Genomic DNA, 14,633 nt, shown 5'->3' with positions numbered 1-14,633 from the left:
TAGAGTTTCACTTTGGCCTGAGTCTAGCTAAGAGGTGACATCAGACCTAGCAGACACAGTTTGCATCAATCAGGCCCAGGCCTCCAACACAGAAGCGTGTGGATCCACAATCTCTAGAGAAGGAGCCGCTTGGAGTGTAAGAGGGCAGTGTTCTACCCCCTCCCACCCACCTCCTTTAGTTGTTGAAATCATGGTTAATTGCCAAGTCTCAGTGCAGATGTCATCCCTGAAGCCTCTGTCCACCCCCAGACCCCTCCTGTGTACTCTAGTAGTACCTCTGCTGCAGCAATTACAAGTTTGGTTTGTCTTCTAGTTCATTCATACAGGGCTGGTCAAGAGGAAGGACCACATGATGAATTGTGTACCTCAAAGTCTTCCCCAACAATGTGGGAGCTCCTCCATAGCTCAGTGCTATTCAGGCCTTCCTTCACTCATTCGTTCATTCAGTCATTATTGAGCACCTACCATGTGTCAGGCATTAGCTAGACTGCCTGAACGCAGTGGTGAATATAGCCGCCTCAATCCTTTCCCTCTTTCGTATTCTTACATTCCCTGTAGCCCAGCCCACTGTCTAGCCCAAAGCCTCACACAGTAGGGTTGAGGAATGGCAATCTAATTGGAAAGCTGCCTTTGCATAGCAAACATTATCTTAGCTTACCTTCTAGACTACCGATGAAAAAAACATTTTCTCAAGATGCCTCGTCTACATTTTATGTGACAGAAAGATATTTGACCATACGAAATATTTTTTTAGACATGTGGGGTGACCCCGGGGGCCGGATGGAGAATCTGGAGTACTAAGGTGCCAGCCACTTGGCTGGACCAACGCTGGCGGGAGGGGGCTAGCGACGCAGCCCGCGGGCCCCGCCCGCCTCGGCCCCGCCCCCGGCTGCCGCCCCGGCCCCGCCCCCGCTCTCCATAGTTACGGCGCTGCGGAGGCGGCGGCCATCTTGGCGGCGGAGCGATGAGCCGGTCGAACTCGAAGGCGGCGACCGTGGGGTCGGCGGCTGGGCCCGGGGGGCTGGTGACTGGCAAGGAGGAGAAGAAGAAGGCGGGCGGCGGCGTCCTGAACAGGCTTAAGGCGCGGCGGCAGGCGCCCCACCAAGCGGCCGACGACGGCATCGGGGCAGCGGTCACGGAGCAGGAGCTGCTGGCTCTGGACACCATCCGGCCCGAGCACGTCCTGCGCCTCAGCCGGGTCACCGAGAGTAAGTGCGGGGCCGGCCGCGCCCTCCCCTCGCGCCGGGCCGCGGGCCCCTTGTAGCCTTCGGCGGAACCGGCCGCTCGCCGCTCGGCCGGCCCAGGGGGCCACCCAGGCGCCCCCGGCCGGCCAGGCCGCGCTGCCCACTGCTCCGTCCGGCCGGGTCTGCGCTTCCCCGCCCCTCACCTAGACCTGGTTGGGAGGCGCGCTTAACTGCACTCCCCTGAGTGCGGCCACCCCAAGCTTCCCTGTAGCCCGTCCCCGCTGGGCCCTGAGGCCCGGCCCTTCTCCTCCTCAGCCGGATCTGTTTGGGTGGGAATCCGCCCCTTGGCTTAACCAGATCCTCCTGACCCTGGGAAGTGGGCCGCTGCCCCCCAGCTATCAGTGAAGTTCCTGCTCAGCTAGGCCCCCTTAACCCGTCCACAGCCAGCTCCTGCAGCCCTCTGCCAGCCCAGACCCCTCTCTGCTTTCTCTGCCTTTCTCTCCACGCCGGCCTCTGACAGCCCCTCCCTCTTTACAGCCTGCCTTGGCCCCCTACGTTTTTGGGTCCCAAGCCTTGCCCCTTTGTGTGCAAAGTGGGCTCTTCCTTCCTCAGAGACCTTGCCATGGCATTTCGTGCCACATGAAAAAAAATATATTAAAGTTTGAGTTCACACACAAAACCAAAATGTGACTCCTACTTTTGACACTTGCTCTAGTGAGTTAAGACTACGTCAGGGTGTCAGAGATGCATTTCTTGCGTAAAATGCAACCGTTCTACACCTTTTCATTGATAGAAGGAGGGGTGGGAAGAAATATACAGCTCACCGCAGTCCTGGTTCTCCTCACTTTTTCTGTTCTCTTTCAGGCCAACCCCTGACTTGATGTCCTTTCTCTTGCTGCTGTTTCCCCCTAAGAGCTTGCAGTCAGTCAGTTGGTTAGACCCTGCTTGCCCAGCCACCCACCCTGTCCTCCAGACTTCTGTGAAGCACCCACACTCCCTTGATGAATTAAGGTTGCTGTCCTGTTATCTGCTGAATTGCTTTAGTCGGCAGCCCAGGGGTGCTCAGGTGTCCCTCAGGGAGCTAGAGGCCACAGCAGTGACTTGAGGATGGCAGTTTGTGGGGATGGGCCTTGGTCCAGCCTGTATGAAAGGGAATTCCCATCTCCTAAAATAGCTTTAATTTGATTCTGGACATTTTCATATGTCCATTTTCCATCACTTATTTGGGGCAGGACTGTTCTTTGCATGCCTGAGTATATCTTTGGAAGGTCTTGCTATTCTGTTTCATAGAAACATTGTGAAAAAGCTGCTTCTGTTCTGACCCAGTTTTCATTTGGGGTTCTCCCAAATGAAATGCTCCCCACCTCACCTTTCTCACCTCATGCTTTCTCCTGATATCAGGGGTGAATTAGGCCACTCTAATACCTGGCCCTAAGCAGCATTCTCGGAGGGCACTCAGGTCCTGTGCTCAAATGCACCAAACACAGCTTATTGGAGAAAGTCACAAGTCAGCTTGGTGATCTCTGGATTTTGTTACTCTTCTTAAAGTCTGTTCTGTTCAGCAGGTTATTTATTGAGTCCCCTCTAAAGGTGCAGAACCAATCGCAGAGCTTTTGGGAGATACAGAATAATCAGTAGCTCTCAAGTTTGCCATCTTACTGGAGAGTCAAGTTGTAAAATATGAAACAGCTAACACAAGCAGGCAATAGAAGATAAAGTGCCAAAGTGAGTTGTGGAGAAGATGCTCTCAGGAGTCATGATAGAAATAAATCAGTGAAATTGTCTTTGATCAGTACTGTTTTGATTAGCAGATCAGGTTGTGGGCTTACTTCACTTTGGCCTCATGCCCTCCCCAGCAAATCTGTCCTGCCACCTGGGTAGGTATGGCCCACCGCTGGGTTTCTGCAGCTCACAAGCTAAGAATAGTTTTTACCTTTTCAGACGGTTGGAAAAAAAAATATTTGGGGACACATGGTTATATAAATTTTGCATTTCCAATAGCTTTATTGGAATACAGCCACGTTCATTCATTTGCATGTTTGTGGTTGCCTTTGTACTACAGTGACAGAGTTGAGTAGTTGTGATAGTGACTGTGTGGCCTCAAAGCCAATGTTATTCATAATCTGACCCTTTACAGAAAAAGTTGGCTGATCTCTGCTTTGTGATAAGGTCAGCAAACATGTACCGTATTAGCCATTAGATCAGCATAAATGTTTTAAAATGGATTTCTAAAAAAATTCTATCCTGTTGTGACATTCAGTGAAAGGTTTGTAGGCCATTTTTGAAGTGTTTCCAAAGAAATCCCCTTTTACCTTCCCTGTTTCTAAAGTGTTATAATAATCTTTCATCCAAACCAAATCCATTTTTTTCTTTCTTTCTTGGATCCCCTAATTCTCTCCATACAGCTTTTACTTATAAGAGGAAGTTTTGGGGTGTATTTTAAGTGAATTGTGTAAGAAAAAAACCTGAGTTTGCTTTAAAACTTGAAAAAGAAATGTTAGTTTTGGAGGATTACTTAACAGCATTGGTGTCTCTCTCTTATTTTCAGATTATTTATGTAAACCCGAAGACAACGTCTACAGCATCGATTTCACCCGCTTCAAAATTCGAGATCTGGAGACAGGGACAGTGCTTTTTGAGATTGCCAAACCTTGCGTTTCAGGTAGGCCTCAGTATTGCAGTAGTCACTTGACAGAGCAAAAAGTCTTTGAGGCTTGAATTTTTGTGTGCCACTGTGCTGTGTGTCACAGACACCAGTTCAGCCTGCTCCCCAGCCTCCTCCTGAAGCCTGGCCTGAGGGCTTGAGTTATGTCGAGAGGCTGATGTGTGTTGAGTATCTACTGAGCTGGTCACTGTGTTACACGTCTTTCTGTTTACATCAGCTCATGTAATCCTCACACATCTGTGAAGGGTTATTATTATCCTTATTTTGCAGATAAGGAAACTGAGGCTCACAATTTCCAAGTGACTTTTCTGAGGTCCCGTGCTCTTTGACCTTACCATGTTGCCTTCACTTAGGAAAGGAATCCTTGAAATTAAACTACAGTGAGGAAAGCCTACCTGTGCCTTGAGTGCTGTGGACACTCTGGAAGGGTAACACAAGGATTCCAGTCCAGATCATGAGGGAGTGTCTTCTCATGCTCTTTCCTTTAAACAGTGTCTCAGATTTCCTAGTGAATCCTCGTTTGGATTTTAATCTCCACCATTTTCTGCATGAACAGAAGGCCCAGACCTGTGAACTCAACTATTGGGGGCCCCTTAAGTTAGCCTTGAATGGACACTTCCTTTGCTTGTGAGGCAGTTCCATGGTGATTCATTTCTGACCAGGGGACCACATGTAGGTCTTTGGAGAACATCACTGGCGATTGAGCACCCCCTGGAGTTAATTATTATAACACCAGCCCAGATAGTCCTTCAGAGTATCAGCCATGGTCTGTGTTAATAACTCTTTTTGCCAAGCTTTTCTCATCTGATTTGCTATTCAACAAGAGTCTGTAAATTTGGTAAGACAGCTTTCGTAATCCAAATAAGTCGAAAGGCTTTCATGAAAAAGCCTCAGCTCAGGTTAATTATACAGCCAAGGCTAGAGCACTCGTCTCCTCATCCCCACCCAGTATTGTTTATGCTGCTCAGTCTAGTACTGACCAGGACACCTAAAGGATCGAGCTTGTGGGTACTTATCTTGTATTCGGAGGTTCAGGGCCAGCCAGCTTCCTAAGTTTGTGCCGTTCGAATCTCTAAGCCACATGTTCTAATACTTAGATGTTCCCAGGACCCTGGATTTGGATGAGACTGGGCTCAGAGTAGTCATTTCAGTATAAAATTGAACTGTCTCTAGAAGAAGGTCAGCTGCAGACACTGTAAAAATACCTTTATTTTCAGCCCATCCAGTCTTTACCTTTAAGGATCTTGATTCACTAAGAATATGCTCACACTGAATCAGTGTTCTTCTGCAACCCTTGTTCTGATGAGTTCGAATCCCTGAGAAGAGTTGGTCTGATTCTTTTTTTTTATTATTATTATTTTTTTATTTTTTGGCACACAGGTTTAGTTGCTCCATGGCATGTGGGATCTTCCTGGAGCTGGGATCGAACCCGTGACCTCTGCATTGTCAGGCGGATTCTTAACTGCTGCGCCACCTAGGAAGCCTGGTCTGATTCTTTTTGAATCCCATTGTTGGAGCCAGGGCTCTAGAGTCTCTGGCTTTGAACCCCTACTCAGTCTGGTTGCCCAGTTGCTCCTGGGCTTGTCACAGGTAGAGATGTTTGATGCTAAAAAAGACTCCTCTTTTATTGTACTTACGATCAGCGTAGACCTGGAAAAAATACCCTTGCTGGACTGGGTAGCTACTAGAGAGGGACCTAACTCCTTGTTCACATTAGGATGTTCTCTGATTCATTTTACACATCTTTCATTCCTGGGGTCAGGAATGGACTAGACCAGAGCCCATCGTTACTCGTGTGGAGCTTCTTGCAGGTCCCACATGTTGGTTCATGGCCCACCTGCTTCACCCTTTCCCAGGTGGTTGGAGTGTTGGGCCTGGTATGGCCTGGAATAGGCATTTGTCCAAGGAAGTGCAGTACCTCAAGGCTGTAGGTCAGCATCTTCCATTTAAATAGCAAAATTATTTCTAGGGATTTGTCTTTGCTGTGTCAGAAATTTTTGCTTTATTTGAAGATGCCTTTATAATAGTTTCAACTTTTGTAGCCTCATTCTTTTGGTTAGCGGTAAGCACTGTAACTTGGTCAACAGCAGGCCTAGTCTGTATAGCACAGATCATATCACAGACCACCCAGCTGGTGTTTCAGGCTTCGCCATTGGGATATGGCCCAAGGCCCCAAATTATATAAAAGGCAAATAGCTTAGTGTTTGAGAACAGGCCTCCAGTCTGATGGACCTGGGTTCACATCCCTGTGCCCTGCACTTTACTGCAGGCTTACCTCATCTTACTGTGCTTCGCTTTATTGCGCTTTTACTGTTCTTCACAGATACTGTGTTCTTTACAAGCTGAAGGTCCGTGGCAGCCTTGCATTGAATAAGTCTTTTGGCTCCATTTTTTTCTTTCTTTCTTTTTTTTTTTTCCTAGTTTTTTTTTTTTTGGCACACGGGCTTAGTTGCTCCGCGGCATGTGGGATCTTCCTGGAGCTGGTATCGAACCCATGACCTCTGCATTGGCAGGCGGATTCTTAACCACTGCGCCACCTAGGAAGCCCCTCCATTTTTTTCAACATTTAAAAAAAAAGTTTTTTTTTTTAATTGAAGTATGGTTGATTTATAGTGTTGTATTAGTTTCTGGTGTACAGAAAAGTGATTCAGTTATACATATATTTTTTTCACATTCTTTCCCATTATGGTTTATTACAGGATATTGAATATAACAGCATTATTTTAAAATTAAGGCACGTGCGTTTTTTTTAGACAGAATGCTATTGCATACTTAATAGACTATAGTAAAGTGTAAACATAACTTTTATGTACACTGGGAAACCAAAGATTTCATGTGATTCACTTTATCGTGGTGGTCTGAAACTGAACCCGCAATATCTGTGAGGTCTGCCTATATTTGAGGGACTTTGGACACATTAGTTAACCTCTCTAAGCTTGAGCTTGCTGGTCTGTAAAGCGGAGATAAAATGAAGACAACACCTACAGGGTTGTGGTGAGGATCCTGTGAAGTGGGCAGCATGGGGCCTGCAATCACGGCAGGTGCTCAGTGAGTACTGGCCGTCCTGCCGTCGGTGTCGGTGTCGGTGTCAGTACTAGTACTGCTCATCGGTCGTGCTCTTTACCAAGATGTTCACTCAGCTTCCATGTGCTCTTTCAGACCAGGAGGAAGAGGAGGAGGAGGAGGAGGAGGCAGGCGGAGATGTGGATGTCAGCGCGGGCCGCTTCGTGCGCTATCAGTTCACACCAGCGTTTCTGCGCCTCCGCACCGTGGGTGCCACGTGAGTACCAGCATTTCCTGAGGGGAAGACATTCTTCTGGTTCACAGAGAAGAATCTTCTTGGTCGCGTTTGGGGTTGGCTTTAGTGGAGGGATGAGGCAAAGTCGGGCTCAAAGAGATTTATTTTGCAGGGTGGAGTTCACGGTGGGAGACAAACCTGTGTCAAACTTCCGGATGATCGAGCGGCACTATTTCCGGGAACGCCTGCTGAAAAACTTTGACTTTGATTTTGGCTTCTGCATCCCCAGCAGTAGGAACACTTGTGAACATATCTATGAGTTTCCCCAGCTTTCTGAGGATGTCAGTACGTATCCCTTGACTTTTACAACATTCTGGATTCTTCAGGCTAGAAGGAACAGACCCAGAGATGAAATCCATCTGGTCCAGTGACCTCATTTGCAGAGAAATAGGGATGCGATGCATCTCTAGTCTTTTGACCTCAGGCTTCTTGTTTCCTATTGCTCCTGTCTCCTGTTTCAGACTCTGACTTCAGTGCGTGGGAGCACTGAAGGTTTTAATACAGGCCATCCCTTTTAGATGCCTGCTGCGGGGAAGAGAGTGGTTGAGGGAGATAAGAGGAGGCCCCTGACAACCCCTGGGACTCCGATTTGATACACGACCAGTCATGGTTTCTAGTCACCGGCTCCTGCTCAGCACTCTGTTAGTCCTTTGCTTTTTCCCTAATCAGAACTACATGTGAAAGTGTGGGCTAAGTAGAATTCTGGGTCTGAGGACCACCTTTTTCTCATTCTCTGCAAGTAGAAGTGTCATTAGATAAACTGTTAGATCCAGCAGGAAATAGGGAGCTGTTAGACGTTTTGGAGCAGAAGAAGTGACGTGATGGAAGCAGTGTCTTAGTAAGAGTCATCCTGTAGTTCTGAGGAGGAAGAACTGGGGAAGGCTCTGCAGGGAGAAGGCTGGGCTGGGGACGAGATGGACTGAATGACAGAGGAAGAACAGGCTGTGTATTCCATGGCTTCGGTCTGGCCCTCTCACATTAGCATCCCCTGTGAGTAATTAGGGAAGGTTGTTCCAGAGCAGTGAGGATGTGAGTGGGATTCTGTGAGTAGTGGTGGAGTTTAGATGGATCGCGAGGAAGGGTCTACATATACAGACCAATTTTCTCAGAATCTCAGGTCTTTAAAATTCTCATTTTCTGACAAGCATTCTTTGCTCATGCAGCAGTGCTGTTCCCAGGTAAAGTGAGGATTGCTGAGAAGGGGGCAGGGTGCTGATGACCACATCAACTGTCGTGATCCTCATTTGAAGCCCACTCCCCAAGCTGGGCTGGAATATGTAGATACTTGCCAGAAAAGATTATGTACAGCATTTCAAGCTTTTACCTAAGGCCGTATAACTTTTTCTTCTTGAAGCCAGATAAGCTAAAAGAGTGTGGGGGTGAGTACTCTGGATATGAACTAGATAACTTTGGCCTGGGTGAGTTCAAAGAACTTGAAACAAGCAGCTCACCTTTGAGAACTGTGGTCAGCAACAGCATTTCCTCCAGAGGATTCAGAATAGCATGTGACCGTTGACTCAGAACCGACCAGAGGTAGTGACGCTCAGCGCTCTTGACTCTCGAGCTGTGGTTAAAGAGGTTGGGGCAACTGCCTGAACAAACAGATTTTTAAAATCTGGATCCCAAGACAGGCTCGCCTTTTGCTGGATCGTTGGAAAGTTAATACCCTGAGCCATCTCTGGAGAAGCCGCCTTGCCCTTTGCGCCCCTGCCCTCAGGCACACCTGGGATTCCTCTGTGGCCGGGGGTGCCTGCGGGAAGAGGGCACAGCGAGGCACAGCTTTCTGAATTTGGACCAGAATGTCTAGAGGTGGGGACCAGAAGCGCCAAGTCAGTAGGCTGCTGTGGTACCTGTTGGCAAAGGGGCAAGCACCTCTGTGTGCGGTTCTGACTGAGCCCTGGGCTGGCAACAGCCACAGAGGGTCAGGTCCAGAGCTGGTCGCATGCTTCTGTTGACGTGGACAGCATGCTCAGCTTGGGGGCTTCTGTGGTCCCCAGGTTTCCCTAGCTCTCAAGACCGGCTCCCTGTGTTCTGACCTCATTATTCTGATAGCATATGCTCACATTTTGGGGAAAGGCTGGCTTACGAATATTAGAGAGGATGCTGAGTTTTTTCTCACCTGGTCCATGGGGCAGACTCACATACAAGTCTTTGCTTTTTACCTTTCCCTGACTTGCAGTTCGTCTGATGATTGAAAATCCCTATGAGACCCGTTCTGACAGCTTCTACTTTGTCGACAACAAGCTGATAATGCACAACAAGGCAGACTATGCCTATAACGGGGGCCAGTAGCTGCGGCAGGAGCAGACGGGGAGGTGCTTTGCTGTGGCCCAAGGTCCTGGCGCACAGAGGTGGCTGAAGCTGCTGTCAACACACATCTGGAACCTGACCCCAGGAAGCCGAGGCCGGGGTGGCAGTTTCCTGTGCTCCAAGAGAGGTGCCAAGCAGTGCTGTGTTTCCTTCCCCAGTATTTTTTTCTTCCCTTTTTCCCGTGCCCCTTAGGTCACAGAGATACTATAGGAAAACTTAGGATAAGACTCCTGGAATCCAGATAAAAAAAGAAGGTTTATTTTCATGTAGTCATGGCTCCTCTGGATTGTCCTGATAAGCCTGGGTCTCTCCGGGCACAGCTGTGCCCGGGAGAGAAGGCTCTTCTGTAGGCTCAGGGGCGCTGTGGGAAGCCGAGGCCCCTGCCTCGCCTGCGGGGTCGCCATCAGCACACTCTGACCTCAGCCTGTGCTTCATCCTAAACCAACTGGAGAGAATGTTGAAGGGGGCGGAGGGAAGGGGTGGTGCCCGGAGTCGAGGCACTGGGATGGGCGAGGCTGCCAAGCTAAAGGAGCCATCTTATGCGGGGGCTGCTGTCTGTCTGACTTCCAGGATCCTCAGCTGGTCCTCCCGGGGCTCCACTGAGGTTTCAGCTTGGTAGTGCCTTCCCACTCTCCTTCCAGAGGAAAGGTGAGCTTGCTCTGTTTCTTCTGGCTCCTAACTTTTGAGTCTCTCCTGAAATAGAATGTGTCAGTTTTGCTCTTGGAACTGTAGTATCTCTTAAGGCCAGAGCAGGCCTCACTGTATTTTGGTTTTTTATTCCTAGGCTTCTTGTGGGGAGCTTTGATAAAACATCAGTGGCATTCGCAGCATGTGTAATGTGTGGCTAGACTTCTGATTGTATAGTCAGGCTCCCGGCACTAACCTGGCTCAAGTCCTTCCTGCTTTTGTACTGAAGTAGTTCCTGGAACCATCCTGGCAGGTCAGACCTAAGTAATGCGTATTCTGGTCCTTTGGGCTGCCAGTTGGAATGGTTTCAGGTGTTCGGAAAGGGGGAAATTGGCTGAGGTGGCCTATCTGAGAGACATGTTCTCAAAAGAGTTTTCGTACACATCCCTCAGGCTCTCATGGGATGAACTCTCCCCGCCTCAGCTCCCTACCATTGTCTGACTGTGTGGGTGGATTTAGGTGCTCAGGCCAAACTCCTGATCCTCTGATGAGATTGTTGCTGTGGCCAGGATTTAGCATTGCTAGAAAGGTCGCCGTAGGAAGGGCCCAGGTACATGATATCCGTGACAGGAGAGCTGTCTCCCTAGGTGCTTGGGAGAAAGGCCGGGTGGGGCCCGGGAGAGAAGGGCCAGTGCTTTGCCACAGATGTCGCTGTGCTTTCACTGACCAGTGTTGCTCCCTGTTTGGATTCTAGAGCGTGAGTGGCCTTGAACCTTGTCCAGTGCTTTGTGCCAGGCCAGAGTCTGGGCTGTGCCAGATACTGGCAGCTTTCTCACTGAGAAAACCCTGGTTAGTCCTGTGTGCTGGCACTGGCCCAACCCCCGAGGGAGGAAGAGACCAAGCTCCCTGCAGGGTGGGCTTCTCATCCCCAGACCGAGTGAATCCCAAAACTGGAGTCGGCTGCAAATCCAGGTGCCTTATGTGTGGCTCCATCCCATATGCTGCCGGACAGACAGCAGCACTGCCTCTTCACCTTCTCTTTCTCACTGGGGCTCCTTCAACAGATTTGTGTTCATTGAGCTTCAGAATAACCCCTTTTTCTCTGTGATAGGAGCCCAGTCGGGAGAGTTTTTCTGCTATTTGATGTTTAATTATTATCTAGGATGTGGTTTCTGGAGCTGCCCAGAACTGTGCTCAGTAGAGCGTGTCTTGGAAATGTGTCCCAGGCAGACCGCAGCTGGTAGGCTAGTGGGCTTTCTCTTACCTGCAGTGTTAGCTGTTGCTGGGAAGAGGGCCAGGAGGGCGGAGGAGGCAGGCATTCTGGCTTGAATAGTGCTGTAGTCTCTTCACAAGAGCTTGCCTTAGTCTCACTGGAGACCATTTTGAGGCCAAGTGCTCGGTGTGTGCCCAACAGCATAGGGATTTGCTGTCTTCCTCTCCAGAAGGTCTGGTGTTCTGGACCTGAGACTCGGGGTTCTCGTGTCTAGCTACTCAGGAAATCTTGAGAAGCATTACCACTCTGGGGTTTTAAGTAGGGTTAGTCTGAAATTGAAGCTTTTGTGCTCAAACTGGGGAGAGAATTGGAAATCATACTTTTTCTGTGCAGTAAGTAGCTGCACTCATCAGAAGTGAAATTAGAAGGCCATGTTGTTAAGGCATCTGGACTACTGGTAGCAGTTACCTGTGGGCAATACACTGGGAGAAAGAAGCCTACCTGCCTGGGGGGACCATGCCCTCTGTTCAGAGCTGGTACCTGAGAGGCAGCTCCTGAAGGGAACACATTCCAGCAGACGGGCAGGCCCAGCTGGCTCTGGGGGGCCTGCTGCCTGCACCCCTCCCTCTCCTGTCTTGCTCCTGTCCCTCTGCCCTGGAGTCTCCTGGGAGAGCGCCTCTCTTTTCCTATGGAGCCTTTGGGCTAAGATGCCCTTTTAGCTTCTGCAAAGAAGATCCTGGTTTATTTTATTCTATGGTTTAAAGAGTAAACAGGAAATAACTAAAAGTAGTTCTGGGATAAAGTAGGTCATCCTCTTTTCACGTGTTAGCTCAGAGCTATCTTGCAGGGAAAGCAGTTTTCAGGGCCATGTAGGCTTTCCTGAAGACACTCACAGTCTTTGGGCCATCTGATTCTCACGTGGGGCAGTGATTTGGGGATGTTGGGGCTATCCGTAGATTGGAGATTCTTGACATGGCAGTAGCTGGGGGAATCTTCATCTTGTTTTCTCAGTTGAAGTGGGACGCATGTCTGGAATGGACTTAACAGGCCGTGTCTAATGTACTAATTGGATGAGTCTTACTTTACTGTATCTTGCCAGCCTTGATAGGCTCCCAGGGTACTCCTTTTTTTCTCTGTAAAGTCACTTTCTTCTGGTGGCCATTGTCACTATGATGTCATTGAGGTTGGGGAATGGGGATAGTTCTCAGAATCACAGCACAGACTCATCTGTGCGTGAGGCTCCCTGACTCAGAGGGCGCTGCTGTCCCTGGTGCAGGAGCCCAATCCTTGAATCATCATGTTTCTCAACATTCCACATCACAGAACATCTTGAGGCATAAGAAGGATCTGGTGGAGGTGGATTTACCCCTTGTTGTACAAAGGATCATGTAAAGTCATTGAACTTGTGAAAGTCTATTTTTTTTCCCTATATATCTATTTTTCACAGAATATAAGAAATGTTAATGACCTGATCTATCCTCCTTCCCCTTTCCCCTTCACCTAAGATCCTCATTCCAGTTTGTATTGTCTTTGTGTCCAAAGTAAACTAGGTGACTTATTTGTATAAAATGTTATTTTGCAAGAGACAGTAATAAAAGAAAGATTTTCACAGTATGTGTACACCCGCTCTTGTTTCCTGACTGGGCCCCTTGTGTCTTGGGGGGAGCAGGTATGGAGTTGGGGGTGGGCTCTGAGTGTCTTTATGTGGCCTCTCTGTAAATATTGGTTTAATGAGTACAGCTGGTTTCTAGGGTGATGAGGGCACAGTATTGTGCTTTAGGCTTAGTATTTTTTGCTTTACATTTTGATGGAATGCTTTGAGAATTAAAAATGTATATACATGTTTTTGAAACACATTCATTAAGGTATGTGGGGTTTTTTTTAACTTTTTATTTTTTTATTTTTTACAATAAACTGCATATATTTAGAGTGTACAGTTTGGTATCCCAATCTCCCAATTCATTTCCCCCCCAACCCTCCCCGCTTTCCCCACTTGGTGTCCATATGTTTGTTCTCTACATCTGTGTCTCTATTTCTGCCTTGCAAACCGGTTGATTTGTACCATTTTTCTATAGTCCACATATATGTGTTAATATACAATATTTGTTTTTCTCTTTCTGACTCCACTCTGTATGACAGTCTCTAGGTCCATCCATGTCTCTAAAAAATGTCCCAGTTTGATCGCTTTTTACAGCTGAGTAATATTCCATTGTATGTATGTACCCCATCTTCTTTATCCATTCATCTGTTGATGGACACTTAGGTTGCTTCCATGTCCTGGCTATTGTAAATAGTGCTGCAATGAACACTGGAGTGCATGTGTCTTTTTGAATTATGGTGCTCTCTGGGTATATGCCCAGTAGTGGGATTGCTGGGTCATATGGTAGTTCTATATTTAGTTTTGCAAGGAACATCCATACTGTTTTCCATAGTAGCTGTATCAATTTACATTCCCACCAGCAATGCAAGAGCGTTCCTTTTTCTTCACACCCTCTCCAGCATTTACTCTTTGTAGATTTTCTGATGATGCCCATTCTAACGGGTGTGAGGTGATACCTCATTGTCGTTTTGATTTGCATTTCTCTAATAATTAGTGATGTTGAGCAGCTTTTCATGTGCCTCTCGGCCATCCATATGTCTTCTTTGGAGAATTGCCTATTTAGGTCTTCTGCCCATTTTTTGATTGGGTTGTTTGTTTTTTTGATATTGAGCTGGATAAACTGTTTATATATTTTGGAGATTAATCCTTTGTTGATTCGTTTGCAAATATTTTTTCCCATTCTGAGGGTTGTCTTTTCGTCTTGCTTATAGTTTCCTTTGCTGTGCAGAAGCTTTGAAGTTTCATTAGGTCCCACTTATTTATTTTTGTTTTTATTTCCATTATTCTAGGGGCGGATCAAAAAAGATCTTGCTGTTATTCACACCGAAGAGTGTTCTTCCTATGTTTTCCTCTAGGAGTTTTATAGTGTCTGGCCTTACATTTAGGTCTCTTATCCATTTTGAGTTTAGTTTTGTGTGTGGTGTTAGGAAGTGTTCTAATTTCATTCTTTTCCATGTAGCTGTCCAGTTTTCCCAGCACCACTTATTGAAGAGGCTGCCTTTTCTCCATTGTATGTCCTTGCCTCCTTTGTCATAGATTAGTTGACCGTAGTTTATCTCTGGGCTTTCTCTCCTGTTCCATTGATCTATATTTCTGTTTTTGTGCCAGTACCATACTGTCTTGATCACTGTAGCCTTGTAGTATAGCCTGAAGTTGGAAAGCCTGATTCCACCACTTCCGTCTTTCCTTCTCAAGATTGCTTTGGCTATTCGGGGTCTGTTGCGTTTCCATACAAA

General features: G+C 47.7%; 1 protein-coding gene across 1 annotated transcript; it reads left to right on the top strand.

Annotated features, from left to right (window-relative positions):
- On the top strand, nucleotides 1-13,180 carry UNC119B (unc-119 lipid binding chaperone B). Its single transcript, XM_057746686.1, has 5 exons — nucleotides 1-1,208; nucleotides 3,733-3,846; nucleotides 7,009-7,129; nucleotides 7,260-7,432; nucleotides 9,327-13,180. Exons 1-5 carry the CDS (start codon nucleotides 965-967, stop codon nucleotides 9,437-9,439), a joined length of 765 nt encoding a protein of 254 aa, XP_057602669.1. The 5' UTR covers nucleotides 1-964; the 3' UTR covers nucleotides 9,440-13,180.
- The last annotated feature ends 1,453 nt before the right edge of the window (nucleotides 13,181-14,633 follow it).

The sequence above is a fragment of the Hippopotamus amphibius genome, chromosome 8 (genome assembly GCF_030028045.1).
Source record: "Hippopotamus amphibius kiboko isolate mHipAmp2 chromosome 8, mHipAmp2.hap2, whole genome shotgun sequence".
In the NCBI taxonomy this organism is placed as follows: Eukaryota; Metazoa; Chordata; class Mammalia; order Artiodactyla; family Hippopotamidae; genus Hippopotamus; species Hippopotamus amphibius.
Note: the sequence above shows the minus strand (reverse complement) of the source record. Positions and strands in the feature narration are given on the sequence as shown.

What these genes read in the sequence shown, in the direction of transcription:
- UNC119B (XM_057746686.1), top strand. Translation starts at nt 965, where the DNA reads ATGAGCCGGTCGAACTCGAAGGCGGCGACCGTGGGGTCGGCGGCTGGG. An exon ending in CCTCAGCCGGGTCACCGAGA is followed by an intron (nt 1,209 to 3,732) that starts GTAAGTGCGGGG and finishes TCTTATTTTCAG; the next exon opens with ATTATTTATGTAAACCCGAA. An exon ending in CCAGCTTTCTGAGGATGTCA is followed by an intron (nt 7,433 to 9,326) that starts GTACGTATCCCT and finishes CCTGACTTGCAG; the next exon opens with TTCGTCTGATGATTGAAAAT.